This window comes from Solanum tuberosum, unplaced genomic scaffold (genome assembly GCF_000226075.1).
Source record: "Solanum tuberosum cultivar DM 1-3 516 R44 unplaced genomic scaffold, SolTub_3.0 scf00130, whole genome shotgun sequence".
NCBI lineage: Eukaryota > Viridiplantae > Streptophyta > Magnoliopsida > Solanales > Solanaceae > Solanum > Solanum tuberosum.
The window spans coordinates 671,334-689,845 of NW_006239060.1; the positions used below are offsets into that span (position 1 = coordinate 671,334).

The 18,512-nt window shown below is 30.1% G+C and overlaps 1 protein-coding gene across 1 annotated transcript; it reads right to left on the bottom strand.

The window, feature by feature from the left end:
* Positions 1-703: 703 nt before the first annotated feature.
* On the bottom strand, positions 704-1,616 carry LOC102604971 (LOB domain-containing protein 29-like). Its single transcript, XM_006351627.2, has 2 exons — positions 1,314-1,616; positions 704-1,208 (listed from the first exon to the last, which is right to left on the bottom strand). Exons 1-2 carry the CDS (start codon positions 1,590-1,592, stop codon positions 750-752), a joined length of 738 nt encoding a protein of 245 aa, XP_006351689.1. The 5' UTR covers positions 1,593-1,616; the 3' UTR covers positions 704-749.
* Positions 1,617-18,512: the final 16,896 nt, after the last annotated feature.

An 18,512-nucleotide genomic window follows, 5' to 3' on the forward strand; every position in this document is an offset into this window, starting at 1 on the left:
TTCAATCTTTTCAGTCAAAAGAAGAAAGTCCAAGATCAATAGTCCAGCTTATTAGCACATGAGAATTATGTTGCTTGGACTCTTCAGAAATATTGAAATGTGTATGTCAGATTCTCCAAGAGTACAATATTTTTGGAGAATCCAACACAGGTGCAGCAATATTATTAGAGGGTCCGAGCAACATACACTTGGACTCTCCAAAATTGCGGCCGCACCTGTGTTGGATCCTTCAAACATGTACTACTTACACACCTGATAACATTTTTGAAGAGTCTGAACAACATAACATAAGATAAATCAATCAAAATGACCTAAATATTGTCAAGAAGGGTTAGGGTAGCAAGTCATTTACAATATTGTAATTTAAGCTAAAAACCTACAAATTGGGAAAGCATAAACAGAAACATTAGGTTCCTGTATGCACTGATGATCATAATAAGGTCTTTGATTTACTAGTTCTAATCTTGATAGATCCTCTGAAAAGCCAAATTAAGGAGTACTAATAAAAAGACAGATCATTAATTTTATTAAAATATACTACTAATAATATTCTACTTATATCCAAGGTTACACATGACCTAAGGAGAAACAATTGTAGGCAGAACCATAGCTAATAGGCTGATGATGTTTTTTTTTTAACATCTTTTCTAGGGTTTCTAGCAGATATATCATGTCATGTCATAAAAAGGTTCTTTTTTAGCAATACAAAATTGACAAGAGTAATTAATCAATCTTAGTAGTAGTAGTACTCAAGAATGTTGAAGATATCTGAAGGCAACTGATTGGAGGTCATCAACAACATCATGATCTTGAAATGTCCATTGCTTGTTGTTGTCAAATGAAGAATCTACTGAGCAAGATCCACCTTCTTCAAAACTTGACATATTTTCCTTAATTGGAACCACAAAATTAATATTCTCATAATTATTCCCCATATGGTAATTATGATCATTTGAGGTCATGTTGTTGTAATTGTTTTCATCATAATATGGGATTGATGATCCAATATTATTGTTACTTGTCAAACTAGAAATAGAATGATCAAATTGAGGCATAGTGTTTGGATTTTCAGATTGATGATGAAACCAACTTTGAACATCTTGAAATTTGTCATAATTAGGGTTTGCAATATAATTTGAACCATGTTGTATGTTTTGAGCTGCAGCTTGTTCCTTGAGTGAAGCAAGTTGTGCTTGTAAATTAACAACCTATAACATCAACAAAAAAAAATCTTATAAATTCGTAGATCAAGTAATTAACAATCCAATCTTTTAAGATTTGTGATTATCAAATTATAATTAACTATCATGTACCTGTTGCTGAAGAGCGAATATATGTGAAACACAACCATAAATTGGATCTTGAAGTCTAGCTTGAGCTTCATAAGCTATGGTGACCGCGGCTTCTCCTCGATCACTCACAGGTATATGAGCTAAGAGTTTAGACACATTGCTAGCCCCAAACACCTTATGAATAGCTGAAAAATGTGTAGCACCTTGTTCATAGCAAAAATAAGGAGCAAATACACATCCTTTAATACATTTTCTTCTCAAAAATTTGCAAGCACCACAAGGGGAACCAGTGCCTGTCATCTTAATAATAATAATAGTAATAATATTGTGTTGATATTTAATTTGATGGTGATGATATTTAATCAAGCTAATAATTTTGTGAGTTCTTAGCTAATTGCTAGCATTATCACCATGTTTATAAACACTAGAGGAAGAGAGAGGTGGATCATAAAATATTGAATATTAAATTAACTTAATTGATAGTGGTTCCCTTATTGGGCTACATTTTATTTATTTTTTTGTAATATAAAATTCTCTTTACCCCCTTACATTCTCAAATTAACATCCTTAAAGGACAAAAGAGGTAGCAAAAACCAAACCCATACATCTCTGCTTGCTGCTTCATGACTAGCTTATTATTCACCTCATTTTATCAATGTCTTTCAATTAATAACAACATTTATATTCGGGGACGTTTGATCATGAAATTTTTTCATTTTTTAAAAAATTGAATTTCTAAAAACACATTCAGTCATAAAATTTCGGGATTCAACACTTGAAGTTGAATTCCAGAATTTTCAAAATAACAAAAATGTATTTTCACTCCAAATTACTTATAAAATGTCAAAAATTGCTCCAATTTATATTCATGACCAAACAAACTCCAAGTTTCAAATATTATTTTTCATTTTGAAAGAAAAAACTATTTTTTTTCCAGATTTTACAATGAAACATAGCCAAATTACGTCCACTTATTTTCTTGATAAATCTTATCCGGTTGCTATAGCTATAAGATTTGAAGGCCTTCATCTGTGTCATGGTTAAAAATTAAAATCTTGAAAGTTTTTTCGATTTTGAGGGACTTAATTTACATATACGGATAGTGTAAAGAGTTTTTACACGATCAGGCAATTAATTTTACTTGTTATTGCAGATGAGTTTAACTAATATCTACCGTGAATATAAACTTTATTTTACATAAGCAGGTAAGTTTAATAGGTAATAAAACTAAAATGAGACAGAAGAAGTATTTTTCAGGTAATCTAACAGTATAACTATTCTTTTATGAGTATGATCAGAAGTTAAACTCTACTCTAGTACTTTTTTTGTCCTAATTTATGTATTACACTTTTCTTTTTAGTATGTTCTTAATTAGAAATAATTAATTTGATTTTTTTTTTATCCCTAATGAAATGATTTACAGTCACACAAATATATAAAAAATTATTTCTTTCTTAAACTTTGTGAATAATCAAACGATGTCACGTAAATTTTGAGTTATGAAGTATATTAAATGAATGTTTGTATAAATGATCTAATCAAACGTGTGAAAGTGGCTTATACTGTTACAGGATAAGACAAAGCCTCTTCTCTCAGTAATTCGAGGAAGGTAACCTACTAACTACAATAATCAATTATTAGTTCTTAAAAATAGGATTAAAAAAATTATTAGACACTTGGAGTATGGTACAGTTTGAGTAAATTATTATATTTTTTTTCTCATGAAAACGGTTTGTTTTGCAACACAATATAGAGCTGTTTCAAACCTGGATGTTTGCTAAACGAAATTCTCTTTTTTATTTTGTGTCACTGCATCAGAAATGATCTTTAACGGTAATTAATTAACTGTAATAGTTTAATTGCCGTTAAATATGTATTTTTAGAGGCAATTAACACTCTTTGTATATGTCCCTAAAGCTTTTAGCGATACTAATTCTAATGACAGTTACTAATGCCGGTAAAGACTTTAGCACTCTTTATTAATGTGTCTATTTATTGCCGCTAAAAGTTGTTTTTGTTGTAGTGTGTTTTTTAAATGTTTAATTATTCGAATGAATCAACATAATTATTTTCTTATTTTTACTAATGATTCTAATTATAAAAAAATCTATTTTTGAGATTTAACAAGAGTTTGTATTGAAATGAGAGATAGGAAACAAATATTAAAGATCAAAGACCAAAGAAAACTAAAATGCTCAACAGCTCAAAGACTCCTATATGGCAATTAGAAGCAAACGAGTATTGACTTGGCATAATTATTTTTTTTTAAATGACTTTTTATTTTGTGTGTCTGTGAAGGTGTGGTGTGTGCAGGGGTTAGAGGCAGAGCAGGATTAAGAATTTGGAAGTTATTTTTTTTATTTTAAAAAAAAAAAAGTGATGGGGTTCAAACCCACAATTCTAGTGTGAAAATTATTTTCACGGTGATTTTTTTACCATTGAATCGTCAATCAATTTTGTTAGGGGTTCACAAGGTAATATACATATATATTTATTTATTTTCTAGTACGAATACATAATCTACGGAAAAATTACTGGGTTCGTCCGAATCCACGAACCCCCACCTAGCTCTGCCTCTGTGTGGGGTGGGGTTGGGGCAGTTGCATAGCAATATTGATCATGTTCATCCTTTGTCGAAAAATTATATTATACATATAAAAAAAAATATTTTTACAGGTTAAAAATATTGTTTTAAAAATATATATTAAAGTTTTGAACATTTCTAGCTTCGTCACGGAGTTAATTAAGGAAATGAAAAAAGAGATAGAGCATTATTCATTTTGATTGTTTATACAAGTTATTAGAATATGCTTGGGAACAAGAGAAAGTAGCTTTTAAATGGAGTAGTACTTAATTAGTGATCAGTGTAGCTACCAATATTTGTAATTTTGTATTATAGTTTTGTGTTTTTCCTAAAAGGTTGATTCTTTGACAGATGTGAAAGTCACCTATATATATATCTGGACAAACTTTCTCCCATCTTGTTTAATTAATTGTACTACTTGAACAAAGATTTTTAATAGGCAAAACATGGAAATAAATAAACTACATAAGTAATATTTCAATATTTTCAAATAACAATATAATGTAGTTTAATGTTCGTAACTATGAGTTGATTATAATTAACTCAGAAGATCACTCAACTACGTGTTAAAAGTTTAGAGAAGTAAGCATGAATTTCATAATTATCCCCGTATGAATTAAATCATGTTTATAATGGGAGAAAAGACATCATAGGATATTTTACTAATAAGCTGTAAATCCTATCACTAATTGTGATATATGACATCTATGTGCGGTGTATTTTCTTAGCAACAAATTAAATTATTGCTTACACGCTAATTTATGTATTGAAATCTCTCTCTCATAGAATAATTAAGATTAAAAAAGGCCTAACCTATTCTACTCCATGCTAACATTTTTGCAAGGATATGTTCGTTTGGCACATTTTTATTTAAAAGTATAATTTAACACGCTTTCCAAAAAATTATTTTGGGAAGACAACTAATTATAAAAGAAAAATATTATCCAAATAGTAGCTTTTAGGAGACATCTTTTTTCTCCAGAGAGCTTTTTTTCAAAAATATCTTTAAATTAAGAAAACTTTTTTAGTGGTTTTTTAGAAGAAAAAAAGAATTAACTTTACATTGCCTACTTACAATTTGTGCGTGTATATATATATATATATATATTATATATATATAGAAGAAGTTATTACGTTAATTTAAGGCCTAACTCATTGGTGGCCCCTTAAAGTTGGCACGAAATTTCATTTAGATATCATAACTGGACGATGTTCATTTTAGACACCTTATGTTGGCTCCTATTGTGTCATTTTGACATTTTTTGCTTACATGACTTAGTAAGTGTAATACATTCGTTGATCGCGCGTGAAAACCTATTTAGTCAACTTTTTAATTTTTTCTTCTTCTTCATTTTAAGCCACCATTTTTTAAAACTTAAACATCCAACAATGGTTAATAAATATAGTTACAATAAGATGATGAAAAATATTTTAGAAATTTAAGAATAGATCCATTTCGAGATTTAAGTATTAAATTATTCATGGACCGTGTGTAAGTGCGTGTGTGCCCAGATATTATGCCAAAAAAGGGCTTTGGACAAAAAAAAAATCAGGGGAGGAATGTTATTCACATTGGTGACTTTTTATTTTTATTCAAAACTCATTATTTAAGAATTGCTTTTGACACAAATGACAAGTGTTATCATTTAATCTGTCACTTTACACGTCATTCGCGAGTGTAACACACACCTCATATAATTTTGTTGATTGAAAAAAAAGTATCAAAATGATACAATTGAACTGTATATGAGGTGTCTAGAATGAACATTGTCCAGTTGAGGTGTTCAAGTGAAACTTCGTGTCAACTTTAAGGGGTCACCGATGGGTTAGGCCTTAATTTAATCATAAAGCAAGTGATTAAACAAGGAATTTTACTGATATTTCAATTTGATCAAGACAAGAACTAGCTAGATTTTGTAGACTACATAATTAATCCCTTGAAAAAAAAATGTGTAAAGGGAAATAATAACTAGCTAAATTTTAGTGTCTGTCTTTTACCCTTTTTCCTGGTACAAGGCAGATGACACTAAAGTTATACAGTATTAAAAAAAAAAAAAGGGAGTACTATATGCTAATTATATAATATGGAGAAAGAAAAAAAATATATATGACTTATGAGGACAGTGGAATAGAACTATCCAACGTGGGAAAGCACGTATAAACTGAGTTAAAATTATAATTAAAATTTCTTACATCATTATCAAGTTACTTTTATTTATTATTTAGCTTAAAATTATAAATTTCATTTTTTTAATAAGTTGTATTTGTAGGTATTATCTAAATAATCTGATAGTGTAAGAACTTATTTATACTAATGTTGTACAATTGTACACAACTTAAATTAAGGACGGAGTTAAGGTGTATGGTTGCGGATTAGGCCAAATATTTTATTCAGATTATGTATTAGGGTGGTTCAAAATTGAATCGAAATCAATAATTTGGTTATTGAGTCAATGGTTCGGATTAATGGGTTAACAGTTCGGGTCTCGATTTACTATAAACTTCTTATCGGCTTATCGGTTCGGGTCTCGGTTTGGCCATAGTTCTAATCGGGTGCCCCGATAACCAATAAGAAGTTTAATTAATTACATTTATATCACTTAAGGCCATAGGCACTTTTAGCCTTTAGGGTTTACACTTCAATCTTCAGACTTTTTACTGTGACTTTATAGTTGACACTCAAATTTTACAATAATATTTCAAAGCTACGACATCACTCATTACTCATTGATTCATTGTCACTGCTCCCACGTCGGCGAGTTATCTTCTCATTACAGTGAGTGAGTCAGCGAGATATGCCTGCAATATTGCAATACTACAATCTGCAATGAAAAAGTTTTTATTAGTAATGGTTTCATGATCATTAATGGTTTTCGTTAGTAGTGTTGTAATGGTTTCTCTTTATACTTCATATCGAAATTGACTTGGTTATTATGAGGAATCCTTTTGAGTTTTGCCAGTTTGGACAATATTGACATCTATGTCCAGGTTAATATGGAGTTTTATTAGTAAGTCTTTATGTAGTAATAGACTAATAGGGAAAATTTCATCAGGGACTACTGGCTACTGCATACTGTTAATTAGTGATTAATCCATTAGTAATTCTCAATGAAAATTGTGTGAACTATTAATGGTTAACTCGATAACTGAACTGGTAACGATCACTAATCGATAAACAAATAACCGATAAACCGATATCTTAATGGTTCCATAACTGTTTAAAATGATTACAAACCGATAACCGATAAGTAAAATCGATAAATTTCAAAATTGAACCGAACTGACCGATATGCAGCTCTATATTTATATAAATCATTAATTTAAAACTTAGATTAATATGTTAGAATTTAAAACTTAGAATAATATGTTAGAATTTAAAACTCATAAGCTTTAAATTACGACTTGATCTGATATAATTTTGGTAAAGAAGAAAGGCTTTTTGTAATTCTCTTTGTTTAAGGCAGGGAGGTCACAGCTTGTCGAGCAATATTGTATTTGTTATGATTAACTAATCTTATTGTTTAATCATTAATCACTTTCAATCACTATCTTGTGTCACTCTTAGCCACCAACATGTACACCTTACCCCAAATGTGCATTTTGGACCCACTCTTTACAACTCCTAATTATGACCCCTCACTCCACTTTTTTTTATTGTTATATACGTACTCCACCTGTTTTATTTTATATGATATAGTTTGACTTGATACGAGTTTTAAAAAGAAAGAAAGAAAGACTTTTGGAATGTTGATCTAAAATAAGTGATGAATATTTCATTAATGGTAAAAAAATGAATATTTTACTGTTATTAAATATAAAAATGTATCATTTTTTAAGAATGATTAAAAAAGAATGTGAATCATATGAATTGAGATAAAGAAAGTATATATCATTGTTTGAAATTTAAAATTTAGTGACTTGATTACTTTGAATGAGTTGAGCTAAAATATTGATTAAATAATCATTCATCTAATTGTTTAAACTAAAAATTAGTCAATAAATATATAATATATGTATGATTATTTATAATCAATATATAATCTATCTTCTATATTGATTAGAAAAAGTAAATAGTAAAATCTCTTTTTTTTTTTTTAAATATGTATGAGTGAAGGGATTTTGGTCTATCTCACTAGGCCTCTACTTTTAATATTCATTTCCATCTTTCTTCATCTTTAGCAACTACTAATTGTTTTATTAACAAAATGCCGAAAGGCACACTTAAATTGTTACAATAAGATATATATATATACTAACATATGTGGAATTGAAAAAAAAAAATGATTAGCTTTATTACCGTCATAATGGAATTAAATTATATATCTAGCACACAACATATATAGATCCTGAATATACTCAGGTCTATCTAGGTATAAAAGCAATTTTCATTTGATTTTCTATATTTAGCACCAACATGGACTTTAATTATATGTGCTTAGTGCCAATGCCACTTTTTTCTTATATTGTTCAAATTTTATCAAGTATCTTCATAATTCATATGATGATCATTTTGTATTATCAGTTGGTTTTTCTTGTTTTGATCTTTTCCATAGTTTTGGTATATTGTCATTTGTGACTTGGAGGATGAATGACTCAATTATCGAGGTGATTGGATGTGTTTTAAAAAATATTTTTAATTTTGAGATAAATTTTATCAAAGTTAATATTTTTGTTAACGAGCTTAGATTTGAATTCTAACAGTTTACGAGGTCTGAAAGGTAATTTTTGACTTAGTTGAGTGATTTGCACAAAATGATCATCATATGAATTATGAAGATACTTGATAAAATTTGAACAATATAAGAAAAAAGTGGCATTGGCACTAAGCACATATAATTAAAGTCCATGTTGGTGCTAAATATAGAAAATCAAATGAAAAATATCAGTTGGTTTTTCTTGATATCAGTTGGTTTTTCTTGTTTTTGTATCTTTTTCCATAGTTTTGGTATATGTCATTGTGACTTGGAGGATGAATGACTCAATTATCGAGGGGATTGGATGGGTTTTAAAAAATATTTTTAATTTTGAGATAAATTTTATCAAAGTCAATATTTTTGTTAACGAGCTTAGATTTGAATTCTAACAGTTTACGAGGTCTGAAAGGTAATTTTTGACTTAGTTGAGTGATTTGCACAGGTACAAAGGCACTCAAGTTGGCAAAGAGTAATGTATACATGGATAGAATTAAATCTCATTTCGATCTTGGACTTTTTATTTTGATTTTGGGAGCTAGAAAGCTCTGTTTTGAAATTGTTGAAGCTACTTAGAGATTTTTTTTTCATGGATTTAAGATTCTAACTTTCTACTTGTTTTTTTTTTTTGTTGATTTATCTATTATTTTGTTGTTTAATCGCGTATTGATAATGAAATTTAAGGATTTTTCTCTTAAAGTTAAGAAATCATAATTTGTCGTTTTGAGGGTTGATTCAAATCACGTTTTCGATGAAATTTTAGATTTGAATTTCTTCTCTTATGAATAAATTGATTTTGAGTGAAAACTCCAGTTTCAATTTTGAAAATTAGGGTTGACTTTATAAATCCGATTTTGATTCAGACTTTTACATTTTAAATATGTATATTGATGGACTCGTACGCGGTACGCCCATTTGGAGTATGACTTTCATTTCATTCATACATGGTCAATTCAGCCAAGGGAAAAGGAGTATGATCGATCATAATTTACTTGTCTTTTTTAACCTCATTTTTACCAATTTACATGTCGTCCAAAATAACGAATTTTTCAATTAACGAAAACCACGATTAAAATACTAAGAACTTGCAAAGAAGTGATAGAAGTTATAGATGTTCACGCCAAACATTAGTTTTTCAATATTATATTTTCTTAACGACATGCTATAGCTTAATTCCAAATATAGCACTAATTTTTTTCCCCACAAAGTATAACACCACACTACTTCAAGAACCAAAAAAGTGCATGTCACACCTAAAGCAATCGACTTGACATCAAGTTTAAAAGCAAAACTTAATTTAATAGTATAAGATTGATGAGTAGGCTAATCTATAGTTGGGTGTTTTGGGTGGGATTTGTTCTACATACATTGTTAGTATAAAAAACAAACTAATCCCAACATATATTTTGGTAAAAACCCATTTACTTTATCGTTTTTTAAGATGACTAATCTATATTTACAGTAATAAGTAATAAAGTTACTTAGTATTATCTTTTAAGTGATCTGATCATACCGAAAGCATATGAGCACTAGTTATTATCATTTGTGCATGGAGTGGCCTTTCTGGCTGGCATTATCTCACTGCTTATATCAATGGCTTACTTTAATTTGTTTCATTATATATAGTTTGTGTACTTGTTGGCCACTTGTATAATTAAGCATGAAGAGGAAGAGTGATTTTTGCAGACAAGAAGACATGTTAACCAATGCCAAGATAATAAATTATTTAATTCATTCTTTTTAAGCAATAATGCAGGATTCATTCAACTTCACAACCAATATTACACATTTATCTATCTCGTACAGAGTTTTAATTGGAGTACGTACATATCTTCCATATTTATTATAATAAATAAATAAAATAAAATACACGTATGTTGTCCTTTTGGCATTCCAAAGGCACTTTCTGAATAGACCATTTCAATGTGGAAGTACCATTTGGATTATAAACACCTTAATTATTAGCTTGATGATAATTAACAAATTTCATTGGGTCAAATAAACTTGAATAGGACATGCGATTTTATCTCATAATATGAAATTTTGAGATGAAATCAGCGTGAAATCATGCGATCTCATCTCATGAGTTCAATCCAAAATGATTGATATGTGAATTTCATATCATGTTTTCACATTTTTCAAATATAAAAATTGACTCATACATTTATATTTTGTAAAAAAAATTCATTATTTTATATTTACATTTTTTTTTTGCAAGAATATCAAAGTAGTGATGAAGTAGTACACTACAACTCATGTTTAATTTTACCTTTTTATTAAGCTAAAATTTGATCAATAAAAGTTGTATTATTTTTAAGAATAACTTTATGATAGTGTATTGTACTTTTGTTATGAACGTCTTCTTATTTGGTAAGATTGGTCAAAGAATTGAGGTAATTTTGATACTTTTCACAACTTACGATTTTTTTTAATGTTTATGAGCAAAACATACAACTTAAAAAATCAAATTATATATCCAAACAAAACTTTAATTACATCTCATATGATTTTATCTCACGTATATAAACAGGCTCATAGTGTTCCATGTGTACTAATTATGTTTTTAAAAAAAAATCATTTTTAATCTGTAAAAAGAGATACTTTTTCATAGTTAATTTTAAGCTTCTTATTTATTCTTAATACTTCGTGTTTCGTGTTCAATCAAATAATATTACATAAATTGGGACGGAATAATTTTGAGAGATAGAGTCTACTAGGAAAGAAAGAAGAGAAGGATAAACAAAGAAAAATAATAGAAAAAGTATGGATGAGAAGGACGCACGAGGAGAAGATGAAAACGTTAACAAGTGCCACATTCATCAAACTCCCCCGAAAATAATAATAATGAAAAAAACAGATTCAATCATTTACTTACTAGGAACAGAGTCTGATCCCATTCATTTTGTTCTATACTATATTATATGATTCTTTAATTATTCCTTTCCATGTGACTGAGTGATTGTGTCACTTATCTATAAAGGACATTAGTTTGATTTTTTTTAATAGACTTATTTTTCTCTAATTCAAGAAAAATAATTTTTCTATCAAAGGTAGAAAAAATATATTTCAAAACTTTCATTCAACTTCACCATCACCTGGCCCTGGAACCCTAACCTCTCGACTTACCACCTCGTCACTTGACCTGCCCAACCCTTGATGCCCCACTCCCACCTTTTGCTCAGGCCCACACCCTCTCCCGTGACCCACCACTCACTCAATCCCTTTATCACCCATGCCTCTGCCTTCCTCCTACCTACACCCTCTTTGTAGGGCCCACCCACCCTACATTGAGGCTCGAGTCTTTGGCCATGACCCCCACCTAACTCATGATACAACCTTGATACGATTCTAACACAAGAGTTGACCTTGCCCCAACTCAAAACTTGACCATGACCTCGAACCCGGATCGAAACCTGACTCACGACTTGACTCTAACCTAGAACCAAGACCTGAACTAACCTCGACCTGAGACCCTACCCCAACTCGGGAGTCAACCACGACCTTGACTCTAATTCGGGTCCCAACTCTCATCATGACACCCTCTCCAACTTGAGATCTGACCTCGACCCTGACCCAAATGCAAGACCCAACCTCGATCCTACGGTAGGACCTCACCTCGATGAAGGACCTAACCCTCGGCCAAATCCTGACTCAACCCCCTTTTTGACCGAACATAGAACTCGACCCCAAGTCAAGATCGTGTCTCGGGTCAAAGTAGGATCCCAAGTAGAGGTCAGGGTTAGGTTCTAGCTTGGGTTCTGGCCTCCAATCAGGGTTTGAAGTTTGGTCTTATTTGGTCAAGGTTAGGTTAGGTTATCAAGTCAGGGTTGTTGTCTCGGTCTCGAGATAGGATCAGTTCGGGGTCGGGTCCTAGGTTGGGGCTAGGTCAAGAGATCAAGTTCTGGGTCGGGAATATTGGATCTCAAGTACAAGTCATGGGTCTTAGGTATAGACTTGGATCAAGGTCATATTTCAGGGTCAGGTCGAGGGTCAAATTCTGAGTCGGAGTCTTGTCCTGCGTCGCCGACAGAAGTCCAGCTCTATGGTAAAGGTTGGGGGCTGATTCAGAGTCAAAGTATTTGCCTAAATTATACCTAAATGCTTCTGGACAATATTTTCTCCTTACTAATGAAACATTACAAAAAAAAAAATTAAAAATCTAGAATAATATTTCCTTGCAAAACATATCCCATGGAAAACATTTTTTTTTTCATACCAAACACACCCATAATCTTCTTAGATTTTTTTTATATAGGTGATGGTTAGAAAAATAATTGTAAATTTAAGTGGTTTACATGTTGAATTTCCGTACAGTCACCAACCCATACAATATGTATGTTATAGAGGACAGAAAGACATTCCAATCAAATATAAATTCATTTGGTCTTTCATCTTTAATCTCTTTTTAATATCCACCCTAATCAGCTCCAGGTGTTTCAATATTTGTTCAAACTTTTTCAAACTCCCTGGAGATTCTTCATATCTAAAGATGCTTCTAATTATTATTATTATTATTATTATTCTCTTTCCCACGCTAAAATGTCTTTATATAATTCACTAACTAGTAACTACACCATATATAATAATTTATTCTCTTTCCCACACTAACTTGTCACTCTATATTCATTAACTACACAATAAAATCCAATAATTTGGTGAAAATCATTAGTGTCAGTGGCTTTGTTGATGGAATTATTATTTTTGATTGGGTGTTATTTGAAATATAATTGACGAGGACAAGCTTTAGAAGGTACTCCCTTCATCCACTCTTAACGGTTGTATTTGGATTTGACACACCTATTAAGAAAAATAATAATTGACGTGGTTATTTTTACCACAGTTTCCCTATTAATTGATGTTTTACTCTCTTGACCAGGTCATTATAAGAACATATATTAGATCTTGAAAAATGATTTAGATACAAGTACTTAATACATTCAATCTTCTTTTTTTATAACTTTTTAAAATCTGTATAAACGTGTAGTGTTTAGATTTTGTATAATATAATTTATTTAATGTAATTTGTATAACTATTTAAAGTTCATATGTTTATGTTTGTATTGATTCGTTATTTTGAGTTTTATCATATTTGTATAATCCAGATTTTATATTACTCAATTATACAAAAACACGCAAATATATAAACGTACCCACGAATCATACAAACGAGATGCGAATTATACAAATTATTGCCCTCTCTCGGTCGCCTCTCTCCCCCCTCTCCCAATCTCGCTCGCTGATATACAAATACATATGTATACCAGTTACGTATATACAATTATTTTGACAGAAATACATATACAATTCGCCTCTATCCACTCGTTGCCCTCTCTCGCTCGCCTCTCTCCTCCCTCTCCCAATCTCGCTTGCCACTCTCCTCTCTATAACATGTATCTACGAACCGTAATTTGCAAACTATAGCTATGGAGCATAATTTTACATGGTAGAGGTCTAGTCAAAAACCCCACACTCGTAGGCTCAAAACTTATTGGTGATGGCTTTTGTTAAAAATAAAAAAATTAAAAAAATGGTTGTATGTAAAAATTCCCCAAGATTTTTTCATATTCAAAACATGAACTCGAGACGTCTAATTAAAAGAGGACCAACTCCATTCACTACACTATGGCGGACATTAAATTAGACATGGACGTTGTTTGAGTTAAGAAATTGTACACCTTGACAACATTGAACTCTGCGTCTTCCATGAAAACTAGGGAGGAAAACAACAAAATGGGACTCTCCATACTTTGGAATTTTTTTACATTTGCAAAGTTTGGTTTTTAAGTATCCTCCTTCTATGAATTTAGGTTTAATATGTCATTAACATATTAGAAAAAAATTAATGTTTTATGATCCCAAAGGTTTCCGATAAGATGTTTTTTTTTTTTGGATAATTAATTAATCAATAATTGATTCTTGAAACCACCAATTTAAAGTTTTACTGTTATGCGGACAACGAATTGCATGGTGTAAACTTATCTGGTAGAATATATATAGTTCGAATTGAAAATAATGAATTTAGTTAAACATGTAGAACTCATTCTAAATTTAGCAACGTTAATAGAAAAGAAGGAACTAGTATAAATAAAATTTCATAGTTAAATAACAAAAATCTCATGTTAAATTTTATCATCACTGTCTTTTTTATCGTAGTGTAACAAAGGAGTCTGACACAATTTATATAAGAATTGTTAGACAAGTCTACGATATACAATCGGATGCATAGAGTGTAAATCTCATAAGTTTTACACATGAATTTCAAAGCATGTTGTCAATATCCCACCCTACACGACGAATCCAAAATTGTCTTTTAAAACACGATGACAAATAATATAATTATTAACAAATAATTGGAAAAAAAAGAAAGTGGGAGATCCAAATTTAGTGATTAAAGGACTCCACCATCATATCAAGAATTCACAAAACACTACTTTATAGCACCTTTGGGTCCACTACGTTATCGGCAACCCCAAACTGACAAATTAGTGTTCGTTTTTCCTCTTTTAACTCTTTTTTTCCGTTTCTTTCGGAAGTCTATATACATCGAACACTTTTTCCGTTTCAATGGGATATCATTAATTTTAGGGAGTCAGTTAAAATTTATTTACACTTCTTATTTCAATTTATATGATTTTAGAGTGTAAGTTAAGATTTTTTGAACAGTGTTTTTTATTTTTTTTTAGTTGTCAATTTTCGTGATTTATAACATTTCTTTTGCGTTTTTTTTTCTAATATAGAAATTTATTTCAAAAAAACTCAGAGCTTCTTTATATATATATATATTTTTTAACTTTTAGTATACCTAAGACGATAATTTGGGGCCTCGAAAGCCTTACTCTTCGGCCGGCTATGACTTTGGCATGTGGAATGTTTAGTTATCCCACATCAATTTTGGAACCAAGTCTTTTTTATATAATTTTGAACTATTCTTGTCTCAAAAGCTAATTTTCAATATTAAATTTCATTAGCAATGTCCATATCATAATTCTTACGATCAATTAAAAGAAAAGTCGTCCAAAGATATTTGTTCAAATACATATGGTAGGATAGGGTGAGCAATACTACTTTGCGGTCAATCTTTCGAGCCGCGCATGGACCAAACTTAAAACGTGTGAAACTTGTACTACTTCATAAGGACATTGAGACTATAACATACTTTCAATAATGTTTATAGCATATATAACACTCACGATCGATTAAAAAGGAAGTCACCTAGAGATATTTGTTCAAATTCAGGTGGTAGGAACCAATCTTCCTAATCGTGTATGAATCGAACTTAGAGCGCGTGAAACTCATCACTGCCTCATAAGATCAACATATTACACGAAAGTGTCACTTTCTCCGTAGTGTCTCACATATCTACACTCTGTAACGGGCTCCATTTTACAAATTCAAATTTTGCCTTCTTTAAAAAGGCAACAAATGTCACTCTACAATTGTAATGAAAATAAATATTGATGAGAGGGACTTAGACCCAACATGTTTCCTTAAGGTTACGTAGATATAATTTTTGGTGTTTCTTAATAGTTTTTTTTAAGTATAAATCATATTTTAGGCAAATTTATTTTCGACAAAAATAAATAAATAAAGTGTTGGAGAATGATGCGGACTTATGTCTTATTCCAAAACTGGTCAAGCAGACACAGAACTTGCACGTGGGGCCATCGCACGTGTACATATATTCTACAAGAATTTTTAAATTTTCCTATTTATTTCTACATCTCAATCTAGTATATTTTCTGACCAAGAAAAAAAAAACAAGATATTATTGAACCCTACATAATTAAGTTTTCTTCTATATCTCAATCTAGTATTTAATTAATTGGATGCTTAGTTGCTCTTTCATTTTCCATAATTAATTTATTCACATTTTTTTAACAATTCAATAATTGAAAGATGTGAGTTTGAATTTCGAATATGACTTTTAATGAGAAATTTAAAGCAAGTGTTTTTTTAGACTTGTCGGAGATATATAATCGAGTGTGGTTGTCTACAAATATTTAAAGCCATTTTGGTGAAGACTTATACATACTTTATACACGTTTATACAAGATAATAAATAAATTGCTTATATATAAGTGTATAAATACTACTATATAATAATGTATAAAGTGTATAAATATTGTGGCAAACAATAACACTATTAGCTTTGCACGATGTAAATTAATTAAAAATATGACTACATGAGTGAATGTATTATTTTGTGTTGGGTTATATATTTGTGTAAATTTATTTCCCTTAAAATTATGATCACAATTTATATCATAGTGTCATGAGTTCGAATATTACATGTCTCCTCGTCACTATGTAATCTTCTAATATGAGTTCGGAGCCAAAAGGGAAAAAAAAAATTGTCAAAAATTTTAAAAGGGCGCATCAAATTTTTTTAAAATCAAAAGGGCAAAATCGCTCCTGACGAAGCAATTTCTCTCTGACACAATGACTAAAAATCCAAAAACTTTTTTTCTTTTTTTTATTAAAAATCGCTGCCACAGCAGTAATTTTAAGTCGAATTTTTTTTTTCCTTACACATCGCTGCAGGGGCAGCGTTTTTCATGCCTAGTGCTATTATTTTCATGCCTATTGTTAATTATTAATAATATAAAAATGCCTATTCATGCCTATTGTTAGCAGCGATTTTTATTTTTTTTAACGGACGACGTAACTTTTGTCAAAAGAAAATCGCTCCTAATGGAGCAATTTTTCCCTTTTGGTTAAAATTCTTTTTGATGTGCCGTTTTAGTTTTTTGAAAGAAAAAAATTGCCCTTTTGGCTCCGGACTCCTTCTAATATACCCCCTTGTTAACAATATATTCTTTCGATTCATTTTTACTTGTTCATCATCTTTTAAATAGATTTCCACATTGCTTGACACGTTTAATAAATCAAGATTCTATTCATGTTTTATTCTTAACATTAATTATTTATTTCTCAAATCATTTTTCAATAACAATTAATATCGGTATCATAATAAAATACACATATCAATCATTGATTTTTAAAAGATGTGCAAAGTTCAAATATATTAAATATATGAGGTAAAAGTGCCGCTCGTGAATAATCTTGAAAGATTAGAGAAGACTAATTAGTTTAGAAATATTATGGAAGTTTTCAATGGGTCACACCGACAAGGAAAAAAAAATACGAATTGTTAGGAAAAATATAGAATGCCTAATGATTAAGAGACAAAATTAGGGAACTTCATTTTCATAAAAACAATTAATTATAAAGTATATATAATGTCAAATTCACTAATATTAATATGTTTACGCTAAGGTGTAGTTTGAACAGCAGGCAGTTATTCAAAGTCCAAATCCTTAATATAAGGACTTTTTTTTAATAAAAATTAAAATTAATGGATTGCGTAATTTAAGCTTATATAAACCAAAGGGATAGTCAGCAAGGTCATTTCAACCTTAAGGTGGTGTATATTTATTTATTGTCTATTTACTGATTCTTTTTATAAAAAAAAAAAACTGTTTATGGATAGATTAAACTGGTATAAGAAATTGGAGATGTTATATTTTTAATAGAGTTACAGGTGGATATGATATGACAATCAACAATAATAATAATGTATTAATATTATATTAATTAATAATATTGTTGACCAACAATGATTGTGCTGTTGAGGTGAAGTGGTAAGTATTATTTTCTCCTTAACCAAAAGTTCTTGAGTTCGAAGTTCCCTGGGATATCGAATCACCTAACAACTCTTTACCCTCTGATGTGAGATTTTCCGATGCAAATCCAAATTTAATCAGATACTAGATATCAGGCGGGAAAAATAAATAAATTAATAATAACATTGTTGGACTGCTTTTCCATTACGTCATAACAAACTAACAATGTATATGATGCAAAGATATTGTACTATATACTTAAATATTTGTAACTTACGACGTGTAACTGTTCTTTTATATATTCTCTTCTTTTAATTTATGT